This window comes from Biomphalaria glabrata, chromosome 6 (assembly GCF_947242115.1).
Source record: "Biomphalaria glabrata chromosome 6, xgBioGlab47.1, whole genome shotgun sequence".
NCBI classification, from domain to species: domain Eukaryota; kingdom Metazoa; phylum Mollusca; class Gastropoda; family Planorbidae; genus Biomphalaria; species Biomphalaria glabrata.
Window position 1 is genome coordinate 27,789,944 of NC_074716.1, and position 21,924 is coordinate 27,811,867.

The 21,924-nt window shown below is 38.5% G+C and overlaps 1 protein-coding gene across 4 annotated transcripts in view; it reads right to left on the minus strand.

Moving 5' to 3' along the window:
- Positions 1-10,769, minus strand: part of LOC106068964 (protein still life, isoform SIF type 1-like) — a 239,627-nt gene extending 228,858 nt beyond the window's left edge. For all 4 annotated transcript variants that reach the window (XM_056033602.1, XM_056033601.1, XM_056033600.1 and 1 more), the window contains exon 1: positions 10,499-10,769. In XM_056033602.1, coding sequence (XP_055889577.1) covers positions 10,499-10,593 — 95 coding nt within the window. In that variant the 5' untranslated portion in view covers positions 10,594-10,769. The remainder of the gene's footprint in view (positions 1-10,498) is intronic.
- Between the last annotated feature and the right edge of the window lie 11,155 nt (positions 10,770-21,924).

The following is a 21,924-nucleotide window of genomic DNA, read 5'->3' on the forward strand; positions in this document are numbered from 1 at the left end:
AAGCAAACTTATGTACTGTAAGTTTAAACTGCATTGAGGCAGGTTGTACACGGTTTCTTTATGAACACATACTAAACAGAAGAGGAAACGAAATGCGTTTTAAATTTAGTTTTGAAAATATGTATATGTAATCTATGTGAATACCACGCACATATTTAATATTAAAAACATCATTACATTTATTGAATTACAAACAGCAACAACAGTTGTCTCTAAAGACATAACGGTAGATTAATATCCCAAGAACTCCTTTGATGTCGCCTATGTAGATCAATATCTAGTTTCAAAAAATACTGTGCGTTTATGTAAAAACAGTTTTTGCATGTATTAAATTTATCTTATATAATAAAAGGATTCACTTTCAGAGGGCTAAAAATACCCGTTACATCTATTTATAATCAAAGAGACTTTTTAAAAGTTGCTTTCAGTTTTTGACATCTAAATATGATATTAGGACAGACAGCATAAAAAAGATAGCCTATATAGGTAAGTTACAAAAAAGAAAATTAATCCTTTCAGACTTTGCAATTTATAAAGCAGACATTGTAAATGTCATCTGTTTCTACGGTTAACGAGGGTGTCATGTGGCTAGCACAAAGACCAACCAAGTTCACTTTCCAAACTAATGTCAGGTACCTATTAGAGTAGGGTAGACTCAGCAGCGTCAACAACGAGATTTTAACCGACATTCCTCGGTTAGAAAGCCAAGCGCTTTAATACTCAGCCACCATGCCTCCCTTGCTCGGTCGTTGGTTTGTAGCTCCGTACCGGGGAGACAGCTAATACAACTCAACCAAAGTAAACGTTTTAAGTTCTTAGTATTGAACTTTCAATACACCCGAATATAAAGATTGTTTTAAATATACACAAGTTTAACTTGAAATGAGATCTAGATCTAGTTGTAACAAAATGAATTTATATGTAATCAAACTCACTCCAAAAAGACGTCATCTCTGTCTCACGTCTGTCGCTTAGTATCTCGTTCAACTCTCATCCACGTGACTTCTAGTAACATTGATTATGAAAGACCGTGTCGTGGTTTCATCAGAAACCCGTCAGACAAAATATAAACGATCCCTTTCTTGGCCATTACCTTGGAAATACACTCCATAACACCCCCTTCTCTCTTCTTCACCTAACACTTAGACTGTTGGACCGTTGGGGCACAACTGTACCACACAAAATCTGTTGACCATCTTTCTCCATTCCTCTCTGTCTTTTGCCTTGGATAGTATCTCTTTAAGTTACGTGACAAAAAAAAGTTTCATTACTTTCATAATCAGTTCTGCGTAACTTCTTGAAACAGATGCCCTAATTCACAGAGCACAAAACAATTCTCCACAACTATAGATGTACTTAGCAAACGTCGGCATTCCATTCCATCCCCTCTGAGACAGAGACGGTGCCCCAGGGCCCAGTTCAACATACTGAAAGTCTGACAGGTTATAATTCTAAAAAATATTGACGATCAAAAACAATCATTCTTGGTCACATTTATCAAACTCCCACACAAGAAAACTGTGTCAGGGGAGCTAATTATTGCCAACTTTCTAAAAATGAAATGGGGAAAGCGAATTTCGAAATACACTTTTCCAATCCAGTTTATCATTACAGCCAAAGAGTTTACTTTAGTATTATTCATATTGTTACGTATTTCTGATTTTCTGGCTAAATGTACTAGGCACACAAATAAAAGAAACACTGCAAAGAACTTGACGACTCAACTTTCAGCTTTAAATAACTTTATTGAATTATAACTATAACAATTCGTCACTGTAACATGTAGCGTATACGTCTTACATCGACTGTATCGACTGTAACGGCTCAAGTCCACTCTCTTCTACTGTCTCGCACAGTAGAGAACAGTATCGACGACTGTACTGACTCTTTTCACATGAACATCTCTGGTTTATAAAGAGTCCCTAATCGCTTGTCTATTGTTGCAAAAACACTGCTAGTACCCTCTGGAACAACATGGGAGGAAACATCACATCCTGTTGTTGTTTATACATGTCGATTCCAGAGTATGCCTGCTGCAGTGTCATCTCGCCGAGGTCACACGTAGTGACCTCTAACTGTCACTGTTCATTTGTCACAATGCCCCCCTTCGTAAATCTGTTCGTCCTCTGGAACAACACGTGAGGCACGTCCCATCCTGTCTTTGTTTACATGCATAGATTCCAGATAACACTCGGTGCTGTGTCATCTCGCCGGGGTCACACATAGTGACCTCTACCTGTCACTGTTCATTCGTAACACTGCCCCCTTCTTAGATCTGTTCGTCCCGAACAGATTCTATTTCACCACGGTACTGATGGAGTCGGTCAACGTGGACAACCTTCAGCTTGGACCGTGGACTTTTCTGTATCCGGTAGACCACGTCGTTTATTCTTTTTACGACACGGTATGGACCTTCCCAGTCTCTTTGGAGTTTCGGGGATCTGCCTTTTCGTCTCTGTGGGTTATAGAGCCACACTAGATCATTCTCATGGAACCCCGACGTATTGGCCCGTTTGTCATACCTCGTTTTCATCAGGTCACTGTTGGTCTTGATGTTTCTGCGGGCCAATACATGAGCATTCTCCAATCGTCTTCGGAGATTGGTGACATATTCAGTTGAAGACACTGGCGTATCTCTCGGAATCCCAAATAACAGGTCACATGGTAGACGAAGCTCACGACCAAATAACATCTTCGCTGGGGTATATCCTGTGGTGCTATGAACGGATCCTCTGTATGACATGAGGAACATGGGGATATGGCTGTCCCAGTCGTCTTGTCGGTCATCAGTAACCTTAGACAGATGTTGTTCTAGGGTTCTGTTGAATCGCTCCACCATCCCATCAGATTGCGGATGGAGAGCTGTCGTGTGAGTCTTTTCGATGCCAAGTGTCTTGCACATCTCCTGGAAAACTTTGGACTCGAAGTTCCTGCCCTGGTCAGAGTGCAACTCATTAGGTACACCAAAGCGACTGATCCAGTTATCCACGAGTGTTTCGGCCACTGTGATAGCTTCTTGATTTGGTATGGCATAAGCTTCTGGCCATTTGCTGAAATAGTCCATGACTACCAAGATGTATTTGTTTCCTTTCTTGGTTTCAGGAAATGGGCCTGCTACATCTATTGCGATCCTCTCGAATGGAACACCAACATTATACTGTTGCAAAAGACCCCTAGTTTTGCGTCGAGGGCCTTTTGCTGCCGCACATATGTCGCACCTTCGACACCATTCCTCTACATCCTCTCTATATCTGAACCAGTAGAACCGCTGACGAACCTTTTCCAGAGTCTTATTGACACCAAGATGAGATCCGCTAGCGCCATTATGCATCTCTTTCAGTACTTCAGCAACTCTCACCTTCGGTAACATCAGCTGAAGGCGATTGGATGTTCCATCAGCAGATTCCCAAACTCTTTTGATGACACCATTGACTAACGTCAGCGAGTCCCACTGAGCCCAGTACGCCTTGGTGGCTACCCCCTTCTCAGAGATGTCTTTCCAATCTGGCCGTTGTCCATCTTCTTTCCATAGAAGAATGGGAGCCAGATCTTCATCTTGCATTTGGTCCTCTCGAATCCTTTTATCACACCAGGGTCCGGAAACATCTACTCCGAGCCGAAGACAATTGACAGCTACCTCCTTTTCTTCAGCCCTCTTGCAGTGCTTACATTCTGCTTTGCAGGGTCGTCGAGACAGTGCATCAGCATTTTGGTGAATTTGCCCTTTTCGGTGCTTAGTTTCAAATTCATAGGTTTGAAGACGTTCGATCCACCTTGCCACCTGACCTTCAGGGCTCTTAAACGAAAGCAACCATTGCAGAGCTGCGTGATCTGACCTTAAGATAAATTTCTGCCCGTATAGGTACTTGTGGAAATGTTTTATTGCATCCACAGCAGCCAGCAATTCACGTCTCGTCACACAGTAGTTCCTTTCAGCTCTCGATAGGCTTCGACTGAAGTATGCGATGACTCGTTCAGTTTCATCCACCTTTTGGGACAAGACTGCGCCTATTCCAGTGTTGCTTGCATCTGTGTCGAGTATGAATGTCTTCCCTGGAATGGGGTAGGCCAATACTGGTGATGAGGATAGTGTGTTTTTCAGCCTCTCGAAAGCTTCTTGACATTCAGATGTCCAAATAAATGGCCTCTTTTGCTCTGTCAGTTGATGAAGGACCTTACAGATGTTTGAGAAATTTGGCACGAAACGTCGGTAGTATGTACAGAGTCCCAAGAAACTTCTCAGCTCATGGATATTACTTGGCGTAGGCCATCGTTTCACTGCCTCAATTTTGTCAGGGTCAGTGCTGACTCCGTCATTTGACACAATGTGACCAAGGTACTTAACGTTTTTCCTGAATAAGGAACACTTCTTTGGGCTGAGTCTCATTCCCGCACTTCTTATCCGTTGAAATACTTCCTTCAGATTTGCAAGGTGCTCTTCAAACGTTTTGCCAATGACAATAATGTCATCAAGGTAAACAAGGCATGTAGTCCAATGAAGTCCTCGTAAAACCCTCTCCATCAATCGTTCAAAGGTGGCTGGTGCGTTGCAGAGACCGAATGGCATCACAGTAAATTGCCAGAGGCCATTGCCAGCAGAGAAGGCGGTTTTCTCTCTATCATTGGGATGCATTTCAACTTGCCAATACCCACTCTTTAGGTCGAGAGTAGAAAATACCTGGGACCCTACAAGCGTGTCCAAAGTATCGTCGATTCTAGGAAGTGGATAACTATCTTTATGTGTGACTTCATTCAGAGCTCTGTAATCTACACAAAATCGCATAGATCCATCCTTCTTCTTTACTAAGACAATAGGCGAACACCAAGGACTATTTGAGGGCTCAATGATTCCTTGCTGCGTCATGCCCTCTATCATGTCCATAGCTTCTTGTTGCTTTGCTAGCGGCAAGCGACGTGGTGGCTGTCGAATCGGTCTGGTGTTTCCAGTGTCTATTCGATGTTGTACCATGTTTGTCCGTCCGCAGTCTGTTTCATCAGATGGCAGAATATCTTCAAACTCAATGATCAACTGTTCCGCTTTGCTGAACTGCTCATCTGATAAATTCACTTTCATTTCTGTCAGGAGCTTGGTAATTTGTGGATTGAAAGGTTTGGTGGAATTAACGATCGTGATATCATTATTACAGTTTCTTATCAGGTCAAGAGTATTACATATTGCGATGGGGCTGTCTTTCTCTAGATGTCTCTCCTGTAGGCCGAGGTTCATGATTCTGACGGGCACCTTTTGATCTTTTCCGACAAGGACCAATGTTTTTCCTACTGCCATTCCGCTGTTGTCATTTTCAATGCCTTCCACTATCGCCGTCATCGTTGCAGTTTGACCATGCTCTAACTTTCCCCAGATAATTGCTTCAGACTGAGCTGGCAAACTTGTATCTTCTGTTAAAAGGATTCTTCTTATTTGACCATTCTCTTCATCTTCATCCCCGAGCAAGGGAATCTCAACATCACCACATTTCAAAGTACCACCTCCGATGTTCAGAGAGAATTCACATTTCTGCATAAAATCGAGCCCAATAATACAGTCATCCGTAATGTTAGCGATCAGAAATTCATGTATAAATGACTGATGCCCGAGCTCAAAGTTTATATTTGTCAGTCCATGTATAGGCATCATCTCTCCACTGGCCGTCTTCAAGGAGTAAGAGTTCACTCTCTTGATTTCGTTCTTTTTGACAATGTCTGGACGAATGACTGAACGTGAGGCACCAGTATCTAGAAGAAAACGGTAATTTCGAGATCCAATTCTACCATTGATGTACAGACTTTTATTCTTCCCTAACACAGCGACTGGAATTATAGTTGCAGGGGCTGTCATGTTCTTGATCGCCGATTTTTGCCCCATAAGACCGGCGAAAGTTAGTTTCCCTGGTAGACATGAGCACCTGACCTTGCATCTGTCTCCGGTCTGTGCTGATACTCTGTTTGTCGGGGAAATCTTCTCGTGCAGTTCCTTTGTAGATGGCCAGGTTCTCCACAATTCCAACAACGTACACTGGTTCTATTCTGTCCTTCTTGCTTCTTATTTGGTCTGCGTTCTTCTAGCACTTCAGTTACCCTTCTGAGAAGTTGTGTAAGATCTTCTTCTTGGACTTCCAGCATACGCCCATGATGGATATTCTTAGAGGCGTCTTTGGCGGCTTCATAGGAGAGGGCGTAGACCAGAGCTTCGCTGGATTTGCGCTTACCACTGATTCTTATTGCCTTCTTCAGTTCTGGATCTCGAATAGCATCAATGAATGCATCAGTGATAATGACGTCCAGAAAGTCTTGTGCTGCTGTTGGATATGCCAAATGAGCAAGACGTTCTATGTCCGCCTCTAGCTCTTGCAAGGTTTCACCGGAGCGTTGTTGTCGGGTTTTCAACTGAACTCTATAAACTTCTTGTAAATGTTCGTCTCCGTAACGGAGCTCCATAGCCTTAACAATGGCAGCGTAATCTTGTTGATTTGTTATTGACTGAAGCAGTTCTGCTGCCTTCCCTCTTAAAGCTAACACCAGAGCAGTCGCTTTCTCTTCTTCAGTGTTCCAGTTATTAACCTTGGCCGCTGCCTCAAACTGTCTTTTGTAAACAGTCCATGAGATGGATCCATCAAACACAGGCGGCTTTATCTTCCCAGAGATTTCGGGCACTAATGTTTTTGTTCTAGTACCCCGTTCCTTACTCAGTTGTTCTTGGACATGAGTCCTTATCTCTTCCATTTCTTTTTCCACAGTGTTGACTCTCTGGTCAATCTTCTCGTTCATAGAGCTCATCAGTTCATTTACGTTTTCATTCATGGCGTTTATTTTCTTGAGGCTCTCCTTCATTAAGTCCATCTGGCCCTGCATGTTACTCAGGACCTCTGTCATATCTGGGTTTAATTCAAATATGTATTCATCTGGATCTTGATCTTCCTCAATAAGGGCCTGTCTTAGGCGTTCTGTTAGTGTTTCTTTGTTACCATTGAGCTGCAGACCTCTCTCACGAAGTTCTTGCCTTAATTCTTTGACCAACAGCTGGTTAAGTAGTTTCCTCGAAGACATTTCAGCCAGAAAACATCCCACTTCTGACACCAATTGTTACGTATTTCTGATTTTCTGGCTAAATGTACTAGGCACACAAATAAAAGAAACACTGCAAAGAACTTGACGACTCAACTTTCAGCTTTAAATAACTTTATTGAATTATAACTATAACAATTCGTCACTGTAACATGTAGCGTATACGTCTTACATCGACTGTATCGACTGTAACGGCTCAAGTCCACTCTCTTCTACTGTCTCGCACAGTAGAGAACAGTATCGACGACTGTACTGACTCTTTTCACATGAACATCTCTGGTTTATAAAGAGTCCCTAATCGCTTGTCTATTGTTGCAAAAACACTGCTAGTACCCTCTGGAACAACATGGGAGGAAACATCACATCCTGTTGTTGTTTATACATGTCGATTCCAGAGTATGCCTGCTGCAGTGTCATCTCGCCGAGGTCACACGTAGTGACCTCTAACTGTCACTGTTCATTTGTCACAATGCCCCCCTTCGTAAATCTGTTCGTCCTCTGGAACAACACGTGAGGCACGTCCCATCCTGTCTTTGTTTACATGCATAGATTCCAGATAACACTCGGTGCTGTGTCATCTCGCCGGGGTCACACATAGTGACCTCTACCTGTCACTGTTCATTCGTAACAATATTATATGTACTGGAAAAGAAATGTCGTATAAGGATATATATTGATATCGATCAAAAGTGTGTTCTATACAAAATACCACAAAACACAACCATAGGATCTTTTAGATGTGTTATCGAAATGTTCCTGAATAAATTTCAAGCTTATTCCTTTCCATATACATAGAGAGTGAGACAGGACAATAGAGAAGATTTTATTATGGAAAAAATGTGAAAATAAGATATCCATGCGAGTTATACAGCAGTTATAAAAGTGAAAGTTTTTTTTTTTCAGTCTCAACCTATATAAACCTTTTCTGTATTATTTTTATTATTATTATTATGATATATCTCTCTCTAATCGAGCCTGTTATGTCAAGCGGGCATAATGATCATCTTTTGTAACAAAATTGTTTTCATTTTAGCTTTTTTTGGGCATTCTGCTGAAAACAAAATCTCTAAGATTTATTCAGCTTGAACTTGAATTTTGCCTATGACATCGCACTTCTATTATATTTTTTTAAAAATTCCATTTAGTCTAAAATTGGGCTAGTAGACTACTAAATAAGATTATAATAAAATTACTAACACACAATTACTTGGATGGCTGGTTCTTAGAGACAGTATAGTCCAGCTGCGTCAAAGCAATAATAAACAAAGTAAGCTTTTACTCTATACCAGTGATTCCCAAAGTGGTCTATATAGACCCCCAGGGGTCTACGAAGACTTCCAAGGGGTCTACGATAGGGAAAACATAAATTGGGGGTCTATGAGATGCCCATGGGGGTCTACGATAATAGATTTTTTTACGCCTAGCAAGTCGTAACTCTTTCAAACACTAATACATGATTTGCATCTCAGTTAATCCTTTAAATATTTATCCTGCTATTCGAAAAGAAAATTGTTGTATTTAATTTCAATACTTATTTAAAGAGCTTCATTGTGTCTACATGTAACTGATGTTTAACAAAAAGAAATGTACAGCGTAGATTATTTAAAATTGAGATTCGTTCCTTCCTTGTCAAACAAGCGGTTACCTAACTGTCCCTTTAATGATGATATGAAACCAATTACGCTGGGGGGTCATTTGAGACTGCCACCCTGACAAAATAGATACTGTTGTGGGCTAATCTAATCTGACTTCGACTATGTATCAATAATTACTTAACATTAGCCACAGAACATTACAAAATAGATATACTTGATAACAACATTCAGTTCTATAAAATGAGACTTTATTAACCACTGGGAAATCCGTCCAGTCTTTCTAAAACGTCGCTATATCTAACTACTATTCAACTACTATTCAAAACACAGCCTACTTCTAACATAACGCCATGTTGGTCTCTTGTTCGCCTAAGTCTACTACGTCATTAGTCTGTCTTACTACGTCATTACTTTTACCGTCGCTAAAACTATACACAATATATTTATCTAACAAAACTAACCTACTCTCTAAACTAGTACATTACAATACAGATTTGAAAAACTTTCGAACAGTCAAAGATGAAGTTCATAATAGACCAACAAAATCTCTCTTCGACATCATATAGAGAAGATGGTTGTTTGTGAGTGTCTTACAAAATCTCTTTACTTACAGGAAAATACAGAAAACACTATAGATAAAACATTGAATTTACCAGTCTATTATCAAAAGAATTTCTTTAAGCATGAAATACATCAGTTACATGAGTTACAAAATTAAAAGCTTCTTATGTAATTCTTTGCAAACGACATTTACCCAGTATACAGTTTTGGATCAAGAGCGTCATAGGTTCTGTTCTGACAGGGTGTAGCGCTGTGTGCTGACAGGGTGTAGCGCTGTGTTCTGACAGGGTGTAGCGCTGTGTGCTGCAAACTGCCTAAGGGTTGCCTGCTCCTTATTTTTCTTCAGGGTGTAATCACAAAACCTTTCCCATGTTTGAGTTGCAAGGCAGCAAAGTTTTGAAGTTGCAAGGCAGCAAAGTTTTGAATTCAGTTTTCCATCTGTTAGGTGGGTAGCAAGCCAAGGCTAATGAGCCATTTCTGATCGAAGCTTACTGGTTTAGGCACCAGTTACTCGCCTTCGCCCCCTTCTGTTAGGTGGGTAGCAAGCCCCAAGGGCTAATGAGACATTTCTGATCGAAGCTTGCTGGTTTAGGCGCCAGTTACTCGCCTTTTTCCCTTCTGCTAGGTGGGTAGCAAGCCCCAAGGGCTAATGAGACATTTCTGATCAAAGCTTGCTGGTTTAGGCGCCATTTACTCGCCTTCTCCCCTTCTGCTAGGTGGGTAGCAAGCCCCAAGGGCTAATGAGACATTTCTGATCGAAGCTTGCTGGTTTAGGCGCCAGTTACTCGCCTTCGCCCCCTTCTATTAGTGAAAACAGTTCCGCGGACCCAATATTTGAGCCACACGTGAAAAATCAAGAAATACATGAGAAACTGCTCTTTGCGAAAACTTTTACAATGATATTTAAGACAAATTAATTAATTAATTAATATTTAATGTTTGAAGGACTACTTCATAGATTAACAAATTCCTATATGGGGGGGGGGGGGGGTCTACCGAAAACCAGAAAACATGGCAAGGGGTCTACGAGTCAAAAAAGTTTGGGAACCACTGCTCTATACATTTCAAGAGTTTTCGACATTAATAGCAAAGGCAACTTTTTTTTTACCATTAAATCATTTGTTAGTAACGCCCATCTCAAATTATTTTTACCCCACAAACATTATGTTAGCCATTACCTAATTTCTATCAAGTACTCTCCCCCCCCCTCCCAATTCAGAGCACCAAGCGTAACTCATGACTAGAATAGCAAATAAAATGTCTTTAAAAAGTCCTACCTTAGTAAGTGTGAGTCCTTTCTGGAATGCCAAGGGTTCGTCTCCTGTCCTCGGTAATTTTTCTTCAAAAGCGGGGCACAAAGTTTGTTCCCCATGTCTCTTTGTTCTCTCGCTTTGTTTTGGAAAGTTCACATTCTCTGGGAATTTCTGGTAGTCACTCTGATGGCAGACATTATGGTAGTATCACAGTGGAGTAATCCTAAGTAATCCTTGGTCCGGAGTAGACAAACTAGTCACAGATAATAAAATTCCTTAGAATGAATCCGTAATATATCTATACTCCTTCTTTCTAATGGAATATATTTTAATTAGCATATTTTAAGATCTAAATAAACTGTATCGTAAATCTATTAGGCCCTATATCTATCACAATATCTCCAAAACCTCCGAACGGGTTTACATAAAGTGTTGTACACACGCCACCTTCATTAACTCTTTATTCGTGAAATACGCAAACCTTTTATATTTATTTTGAATTATTTCACAGAATGGCCGCAGTCTATTTATAAAATTTAAATATATATTCCAAACTAAAGAAGGTTTAATATAGAACTGAGAAGCATAAAGAATATTTAGAGCTATTTGGCGGAAAGGGGGGGGGCTAGTTAAAATGATAACCTAGACAAACTACGTAGTAATAATGTATAGCTTTAAGTAGTTTTAAAACTGACAAAAGATAGAACCAAGTACTTGTCTATTTACTTCAAAGCCTGTTTCAGAACGAAATATTTGTTTAGATTACTTACTAGTTGTTTTTTTACCATCTTCTTCGTGACTGTTAATTAAGATTGACAGGGAGCGGACAGGTAGAAGTTTAGAACATTAAACTGACAACTCCTCCTCTATAAAAGTGGTACATTTATATAAGATTTATATAGATATACTGATGGAAATTGAAGAAGAAGGCGCATCAAATCTTTAAAAACAAGGTAACAAAGACAGTTTGTGTGGAAACAAAAACTCAAAATTGGCTCCCGAAGTGGTCCACCCAGGCAGATAAAAAGGCCGGTTTCATATACTCTCCTTTACAACACAGCAGACAGATTCTCCTTTACAACACAGAAGATAGATTGTACTTTACAGCTTATCACACAGATATACTTTGCAGCTTATCACATAGATTTACTTTACAGCTCAGAGTTCGTATTCTATTACAACACATTAACTTTGTTACATAGACATGTTTACCTGTAAATTAAAGTAAAACAAGGTTACAAAGACAGTTTGTAGGACGGCACAAACAGTAGTCCGCCCAGGCTGATAAAAAAGGAAGGTTTCAATATTTTTTAGAAAGAATATCAAAATGAAATTCTTTCAAAGGCAAATGACAGAGAAGAATGGAGAAAGAAGGTTGACAGATCCAGCAGACCAAGGGATAGGTGAAAGTGAAGAAGTTTGATGTGAACCTGGCCTAACTGATGTCTAATAATGATTATCTAATTGATCTAATTGTTTTGTAAAGGGTCAATCTCTTATTCAAAGCCTCAAGAAAAAAACATTTACTTAAAAAAGAAAAAAAAATTCTTTAGTTAAGAGTACCATAGGTATTGTGCAGCTCTCCAATTAATGCGATAATATGAAAAACTACTTATTTATTGTTGTTTTACATTATGTTGCACTTATATGCTTACTAAATAGATTCTTCGCTTTAAAAAAAGTAAACATGTTTTTTTGTAAATGTAGTAGTTAGTATGACAGAAGATACTTAACTTAACTTGGTAATACAATTGTAAAAAAAAAAATTAACAAAAAATCTAAAACTGTTTATAGACATTGGTGCACCGTGTTATTTTAGCATTTCATTTAAATACTTAACTACATATTAAGTCAAAGGAAAAAATCCATTACGTCACACTGCCTAGTGAGACTAAAAATGTCTTTATCAATACGAGCAGGCTCTCGAGGGTTCATAGACATTGGTGCACCGAGTTATTTTAGCATTTCATTTAAGGAATTAACTAAATATTACCTCAAAGGAAAAAAATCCATTACGTCACAATGGCCAAGTTAGACTAAAAAATTTCATCAATATGAGCAGGTTGTCGAGGGTTCATAGACATTGATGCACCGAGTGAGTTCTTTTAGCATTTCATTTAAAGAATTAACTACATATAACCATTACGTCACAATGGGCGAGTTAGATTACATATGTATGTATGTATATATATAAGGATTAAAGACTCATTTTTTTTTTGCTTTTAGTCTGTCAGTCTGTCTGTCCGTCATGTTGAAAAACAAAAAGACTAAAAGCTATTGAAAATCTGATTAAAATTTAATTTCCAGTCCGAAACATCGCAATAGTTTTAGGTTTCTATAATAGATTGTTTTTATATGTATATATAGTGAGAGAAAATAAGAATTCCAGATAAATCAAATACCGTTAATTAAATTTTTGGGATGGTCTCGTATGAAAATTAGATGTACCATAACCTTATGGAGAGATTTTCAATCCATACTTTGGTGTTAGTAAGTTGTTTTCCTTAAAAATAGGCACATAATATTAAAGATAATTAGATTTTCTAACGTTTAAGCTAGAAAATTAAATGTAGTGTAAGAGAGAAGTACGATTTTACATAGAGTTAAAATATTTTTCATAAAAAATCCGGAACAACCAATTTTCGTAATTTAGAAGATTATCTGTTTTATTCTTGGGGGAGCTACCACCTTCTACCAAGCGCGTCCCCAAGTGGCGGATAGGCGAAAGACCCTTATATTTAAGGGTTAGCTGTGAATAGCAAATAAACAGCCGCGGACCAACTGGTTTGCAGTCATTGAGGATGAGGTGGAGTATTCCTGTGGTTAGAATATTTACTAAAAACATCTCAGAAATCCAGGGAACTGATTGCAAAAAGCGAGTATAGGGCGCTCTAACTCTAAACCCAGGTAGATGAAACTCGTTAGCTAGGGATAGCAGTTCATCTAGGAGAGAAAACTCCGAAAATAAACACCTGCTGCCTTGCAGATGATCTTGAATGATCAAAGGCTATGGGAGCACACCCAGAAAGAAAAGCACCTTCAACAACTCCACAATGCCACTATTGAAGCCAGAAACACAGTAGAAAATAACCCTTGTATAGAAAATAACATAAATCTAAAAGCAGCTAACGCAGTTTTCAGGAAAAATTACCTTTCCGCCATGAGGAAAAGTTGGCATGAAAAAACAGAACAGCTAAACGTAGATAGAGACGGCCACAAACTCTGGCGTATAGCCAAATGTCTCAACCAGGAAGAAAACAGAACAACTCCTATAGTAATAGAAAAGGACAACAAACCCCTGAAAGGCCAAGAAGCAGCAAATGAATTCATTAAGTTTTTCCAAAGCGTAGGACAAATACAAATAAATGAAAGTAGAAATAAAGATGTAAACTCAGAAATCCAAGATAGAATTAAAGAAAACAATCCAGCTTACTCCTTGGGAATGACCACTAATCTTAAAATGAAGGAACTTGATGAATCCCTAAAAGTCCTCAAACCAAAACAAGCCCTGAGCCCAGACAAAATATCTAATGACATATGCACGAGTCCTCTTCGTAGATTTCTCCTCGGCTTTCAATACCATACAGCCACATCTAATGATAAACAAACTGAGTAACTTAAATGTAAGCCCTTACTTGCAAGCATGGGTTCTAAACTTTTTAACCCAACGGCCCCAGTATGTTAAAGTCAACAACACCAAATCGTCAACTCGAGTACTATGTACGGGTGCTCCACAAGGTTGTGTACTTTCTCCTGTAATATAAACTCTTTACACTAATGACATAAGAAGCATCTATGACTCAGTTAAACTCATTAAATTCGCTGATGATACTGCCATAGTCGGTCTTATTTCAGGAGACGAAACTCAGTATCGAAGCTCGATAGAAGAGTTTACAAACTGGTGCACCGACAACTTTCTAGAACTGAATGTAACAAAAACTAAAGAACTTATAATAGATTTTAGAAAGAAAAAACAAACTATACGTGAACTGCAAATAAACACTACATCTATAGAACAAGTAAAGGCATATAAATATCTAGGCGTTATCATCAACAACAAGCTTTCATGGGAAGACCACCTTGGAACTCTGACAAAGAAAACAGCCCAGCGACTGTTTTTTCTATACAAACTCAACAGTTTTAAATTAAACAAAAAGATCCTTGAGACATTTTACGGCGCGACTGTACAAAATCTGCTAACATACGGAATAAGTTGTTGGCAAGGCAACGCCTCATCTAAACTGTTGCAACGTCTAGAAAACATCATTTAAAAAAGCATCAAAAATTACACTCACAACATTACCACATTTAAAGGAACTTTTTGAACAAACGTGCCTAAGAAAAATCGAAAAAATCTTGGAAGACAACGGCCACCCGCTCCATCAGAACTACGCTAGGTCGTCGCGAAGTGGGCGACTGCTGTCAATCAAAACAAGAACGGAGCGGTTCAAAAACTCGTTCGTACCTCACTCGGTCAGACTCTATCACCGCCACTCATTGATCAGGGAACATGAAATGCACCAAGATACCTGTTTGTAGTCGTTGAATGAACTCTTTATGTTGTCTGTTGTATTTATGTGTATTTTTCTGTTGTGTTGTCTTTATATGAGAAACGAGTCCTTGTAATCACAACAAATTTCCGTAAGGATCAATAAAGCAGTCTTAGTCTTAGTCTTTACTTGGGTCCTCAAGCCAAAAGAAAACTGCTACAAATATTCAATGCTAGCTGGAAATCTGGCACAATTCCAAACATCTGGAAAAAAGCCATTATGATCCCTATACTAAAGCACGGCAAACCAAGAAACAAACTGGATAGCTACCGCCCCATCAGCCTCACTAGCTGTACTTGCAAACTGATGGAAAGAGTGATAAATAGAAGGCTGACATGGATCCTTGAGTCAAATAACCTACTCACTGAAGCCCAGGCTGGCTTTAGAAAAGGCAGATCAACAGAAGATCAAATCGCCTTCATCACACAAGAAATAGAAGATGGCTTTCAAGAAAAGAAACCAACAACAATTGTGTGAGTTGACTTAGAAAAAGCATTTGACAAAGTCTGGGAACAAGGTCTCTTGCTCAAACTAATCCAGCATCACATATCCCACAGAATGTACAACTGGATAAAGGAATATCTAAATAATAGAAAAGCCTTAGTTAGCATGCAAGGACAAAGAAGCCACACAGGGGGTATAAAAAATGGCGTCCCCCAAGGAGGAGTCCTATCCCCAACACTTTTCCTAATATTCATAAACGACCTAAATCAAAACCTACCAAGAAAAGTAAAAAGCAGCATGTATGCAGATGACCTTGCCTTAATTAGCATAGAAGAATATGTAGGAACATCGAAATTTCGACTACAAGATGCTCTCGATATACTCAATAATTGGTCCAAAGACAAAAGACAACATATACCATATTCTCACAGTCAACAAAACAACAAACAATAAAATTAACATTAGATAAGGAAGATTTAGAAAAAAATGACAGCCCTACAGACTAACCTGGAAAAGTCAAATAGATAAAACACAGAGTAAAGGCATCCAGAGACTATCCCTCTTGAAAAAATTAGCTGGCAAAGATTGGGGAGCAAATCACAACATCCTGAAAAAGACCTATACCAGTTACGTAAGACCTGTACTAGAATATGGTGCCACAGCATGGGGCTCAGCAGCCCAAACCAACCTAAGAAAAATAGACAAGGTTCAAAATATTGGTCTAAGGATAATGACAGGAGCAATCAAAACAACACCCATAAGAGCTATGGAGGAAACCGCTGCCCTGATCTCTCTGGATGAAAGAAGAGAAATAAAAATCCTTTCCCAATTCACTAAATTGGAAACCATGGAGAGAACAAAAATCAACAAAACTGGCACCAAAAAACGTCTCAAAAGGACCAATTTCATACAGGAATCTCTAAACCTAAAAAAGAAACACCAACTTGGAAAAATTACTCTGGAATCCTCGATACACTATAATGAATCTCCAACCTGGGACGAAAGCCCTCTTCCTAATATAAGGGACCATATTGAAAGCATAAAAACAAAATCTGATTACAGACCAACAGAGCTCAAGAAAATAGTGAACTGTTTTCTACATACCAATTATCCTAGCAATCAGTGGATCAGAGTTTACACGGATGGCTCAACCCACCACAAATGGAGGAGCTGGAATACTTATCGAATGGCCAGATGGAGGAAAACTAGAAAAATCCATTGCAACTGGAGAGCTCTCTGACAGTCACAGAGCATCCAAGTTCCCCACACAGTCAGATTGTCAACAACAACAGCAAAAAAACTGTAATTCAATGGATACCAGCTCATATAGAACTAGAAGGAAATGAGAAGGCTGACACACTCGCCAAGAGTGGGAGAACAAACTCACAAGTAAACTCTGCACTCTATCCAGAAGAATTGAAGAAATTAATCGTAAATAAAATAAATGAGAAATGGACGAGCTCTCATCCAAATCACAAGAAAGATGACGCTTACTATAAGCTATCCCGACAAGACCAACGTCTAATCTTTCGACTCAGGACCGGACACAACAGAATGCGACAACACATGTACCGGAAGCTCAAAATTGGAACCAGTGAAATCTGCCCATGTGGAGTATCACCAGAGAATGCAGACCACGTCCTCCAAAACTGCTCTCTATACCAAGAGGCCCGTATAAGACATTGGCCCCAAATCACCCCAATAGATCGGAAACTATTATGGAGAGCTCCCTGATTTGGAAACCACTGCACAGTTCATCTCATGTATTGGTCTACTCATCTGAACACTCCAACATAATAATAACAACGAAGAAGAAGAAGAATCTGTTTTATTTATTGGAAGATGGATTTAAAACAGTTATTTGGCTTTAGTAGATTTTTCATATAAAATTCGGAACATTTTTGGCGACGATTTGTAAGAAAATTAAAATAATGTTGGTCGATTTCTTTTTCAAAACAAAATCTGGAACATTCTTTACCGATTAAACAACTTTTTTTATGTTTCGGCAAGAAAATTAACTGTAAAATAAGTCTAAAAAGTGATTTTCAGTAATCGTTTCTAGTAAATTACTTTCTTATTTTAAAAACAACCAAATTTTTGAAAAACATAAAGTCATTTGACAAAATTTTTTTTTAAGTTGAAAATACGGAACAATTAGATATCGATAAATAAACTATAGTGACGTATTGTCAAAGAATATAAGTGTAATATTAGTCAATTATGCGATAAACAATCATTTACTGACACAATTTATTTTTTATAAAACAATATTCGGAACAACTTTATAGTTAATGAAATATAAGTCAGTATAGAGTTTTTTTTTAGCATTTATATGCTATTTGCATTAAAAAACCGGAGCAACACATTATTGATCATGTGTTTTTGCAACGTATAAGCATGGAAATTAAATGTAATATACGTTAGAAGCGCAAACCAACATTGGTTGGCATTGATTTTTTTTTTTCACAAAAACATCCTGTACAACCTATTATAGATACTTAAAACTTTTGAGATGTTTCGGAAGGAACATCAAAGGTGAAATCGGGTTACTAATAGCTTTTAGAGTTGTTGTTTTTGTTCTCTAAACGCGACAGACAGACCGAACAAAACGCACAAAACTAAGCGTCTTTTATCCTGATGTGGGCACTAAACAAAAACTAAAATCTCATTATTTTAAAAAATTTTAGGAAACTGATTAGTGCCTTATTTTGTCGCTCCTTGTTACGCTTCTGCACGAAAGTCGCTGCATACAAAGTGCATTTAAAACAAGATTACAAAGACAGTTTGTGTGGAAACACAAACTTAAAATCGGCCCCCGAAGTGGTCCACCCAGGCAGACTTCAATATTTTCAGAAAGAACATCCAAATGAAATTTTATCAAAGACAAATGAGAGATAAGAATGGAGAAAGAAGGTTGACAGATCTTGTGTAGTGCCCCAACGGTACAGCAGATCAAAGGATAGGTGCAAGTGAATGCAAAGTTAGATGTGAACCTGGCCTAACTAGTTCCCCTTTCAGACCTTGTGGTCTATAGGGCAGATGATGTAAAGTTCATCTGTTTTTTGTGGCCTACGGTTAACGAGGATGTCATGTAGCCATCACAACGACCAACCGTCTTTACTTTTCCCCAACTAATATCAGGTACCCATTGGAGCTGGGTGGACTCAGAGGCGCCGAAGGATTCCGAAGTTGAAAATCCCAGTCTTCGAACCCGGGGCCCCCGGTTCGGAAGTCAAGCGCTTTACCGCTCAGTTAACGCGACTCTCCTGGCCTAACTGAAGTCTTACAATTGATGTAATTGTTTTGAAAAGGCTCAATCTCTTATTAGAATGCTCAAAAAAAAAAAAAAAGAAAACATATTCGCAATGAAGAAAAAATGCTTACGAAAATGAAGTTTACAAGATTACTATTCGTTTCAATTTAGGTCCAACTTATAATGCATACTAATTAGCTTTTTCTCTTTAAAAAACTGCTTGCATAACTGATTTTAAAAATTAGATTTTTCGCTTACAGAACAAAAAAAAAAAAAAAAATAGCCGTTGCATCAGAACTTTGAATGGTCTAAAATATTGTGATGTCGGATTTTCAATATTTTTTCAAGTTTACGAGATCTAAACGGGACAGACGGACGGACATTTCGCACAAAACTAATAGCGTCTTTTCCCCTTTCGGGGGCCGCTAAAAATGTGCGTGATATTTACATACAAAGTGCATTCTTATCCTTTATAAAGAAACATAAATGTTTTCTTTTAATTTCAACAGCTAGTTGACCAGAAAAAAAACACCTCTAACTAATATTTATATTTGTTGTGAACATTTCTTGTGCACACCACGCACTCACTCGACTTGGTGATACTGAAAATACACATCAAAAATTGTCTTTCTTTGTTAAAATATTGTAACATTACCTCCCTTACATTTATGTATTTGTTTTAGAATTGGTGTATTTTTATGAAAAATTTATAAATTAAACGGTTTGCTTTTAGAAAACCAAAAGTAACCGTTGCAACTAAACTTTTCAAGCCACATCGCAAGGTGAAATAATATTTTTCATTTCTCTTTTAGTTTTCGAGATCTGAGTGTGACAGACGGACTTCTTGCACAAACCTAATAGCGGTTTTTCCTGTTTCGGGGGGCCGCTAAAAAACTCAGTTATCGATTAATTTATGACTCAATAATGCCTTACATTCGGATTATTCCCGAACGCAATAGTCCTTTCAAGAACGCGATAGCCCTTTCAAAACCAATGTTGGATCTAGATCTAGACATATTTCTCTAGCCAAATTTAAATTTATTCTTTTTTTTTTTACTTTGAAAAATTTTAGCGGTCAAACCAGAGTTTACCCCGTCAGGCCTATGAGGTAGTAATTCTTTTCTCAACGATATACATCAACTATTTTTGAATTTCTAAGAAAATTGTAAAAAACGTTTTTGAGATCGTTGTCCAGGCTCCACCCACCATGAAGTTGTGACTTGAATGGAACTGTTGTAAAAATTAGTAACTACCAATGGGAAAAGTTTGTAGAATGTCAAGTTTTATAAGTTAGAATAGACGAAAAATTCCTATTTCTGATGTTCTTTAGGGAAACCTGGCAAATCGTCATACGACCCCATCCTGGTCTTTTTGAAGCTTCCCAGTCACAGCGCAGCGTTGATTAAGTCCCACAAAATTAGTAACTAATGGGTTTTCAAAGCCTTCAGTTCTTGCCTTGATGGATAGAAAAAGTCGCCCACTTCGAGATGATTTGATTTGTCTTCAACAACTTTGCTGACTTAACTGAGACATCCTCCATGAAAGAGATCTTCCAGATCCAGATAACAGGTTGCAGCTTGTGGTTCCTGCGTGTGGTACTTGCGTGTGGTTCTTGCATGTGGTTCCTGTGTGTGGTTCTTGCGTGTGATTCTTGCGTGTGGTTCCTGCATGTGGTTCATGACAAAGATATTCTATCTATATAGTTAACAAGTATGTAAAAGAGTGAATACCTCAGCGCCTGTGTAAACAATCAATTCCTATCAAGCCTCGAGAAAACCACAAAGTCTCGATCTGTATGGGTTACATGACATACATGCACTACGTCTAACATCAGCGTTTCTGTCTAGGGCTTTTGCAAGAGAGGATTTGAACCTCTCCTCACTCAAAGCGAGTTTGATGATGATGATAATGATCTAGTGTAAAGAACATGACTGTTACAATTTAGTATAAACAGGCCCAGAGGTCAAGAATCCTGTATCTGAATTGTATTTACTGTATCTGCACTTATTACGTTTTGTAAAAATATTTGACAGGTTTTCATATGTACCTTCAGAGTTAAAGATAATCTACTACCTAGTCCAAACCACCCGCAGGACGACGGGGGATGGCAAGGTATAAATCCGGGACCGTCGAGAAGTCTAAAAGACAGTCCAGCGCGCATACCACACGCATATATCTAAGGATTGTGGAGAAAATAGAACACACCCTTCTCTTCATTGTCTTCAAACACAAGAAATAATAATGTCAATATTTGTGGAACCGCTCATGGAGCCAATAACAAGTTATAAAAATTATTTCCCTTGACATAAACATTTCATCTTTAAAGTTTCTTTTTGGTTGAGGTCTAAGCGTGGCTATTGTCCTGTATCCTAGCAACGAAACATCGCAAGAAAATTTGAATCTGCATGGTGATTATTGTACTCTGTAAGTTTTAGAGGTCTTCCTGGAAAGAAGAGGAACTATACCGAGTCTATAATCTCTGGAGCAGTGTTCTCCTAACTGTGTTCCGTGGAACCATAATGTTCCGCAAGACCTGAATAGGTGTTCCACAAACTACTGGAATAATTAAATAGTAGGCCACCAAGTGAATTAATTTCTATAAAAAAATAAACAAAATGTTCCGCTAAATACTCAGAGTGTGCGAAATGTTCCGTTAAGGAAAAAGTTTGGGGAATCAGTGCTCTAGAGGAACGCAAGAGATTGATATAAAGTGAAAACAATACAACACAAAGATCGGTGTGTCCCCAGTTCAAGCTCATCAGAACTCTGTGATCTAGTCTCGAAGACTAACCTACTACATGTCCAGCCTACATGTCCTCAGACACTATCTCACCGCCCATTTTTTATCATTGAAAATACAACACAATTTTAAATATCAACTGCGTCAAAAAATATTCGAAGCCACAACTTCTCTTACACACACTAACATTTATCTGGTCAAGATTCCACGGGGACCAAGGCATGGGCAGTTTTCAATATATCTGTGTTTTTGTTCCAGACTGTCCATGATCGATCACCCCTGTCCAACTTCTATTCATTCCATTTTTTTATAAACATATTTGACAGACGTTGTGTCTGGGCATTGCAATCCGATGTCAAGTTTTGTTAAAGGATTAACTTCGACAATATTTATTTAAATGTCAAATGGGGAATTAGATTGAGTCAATTTTGATTCCCTTAAATGCCTCGTCCAAAGATTAATT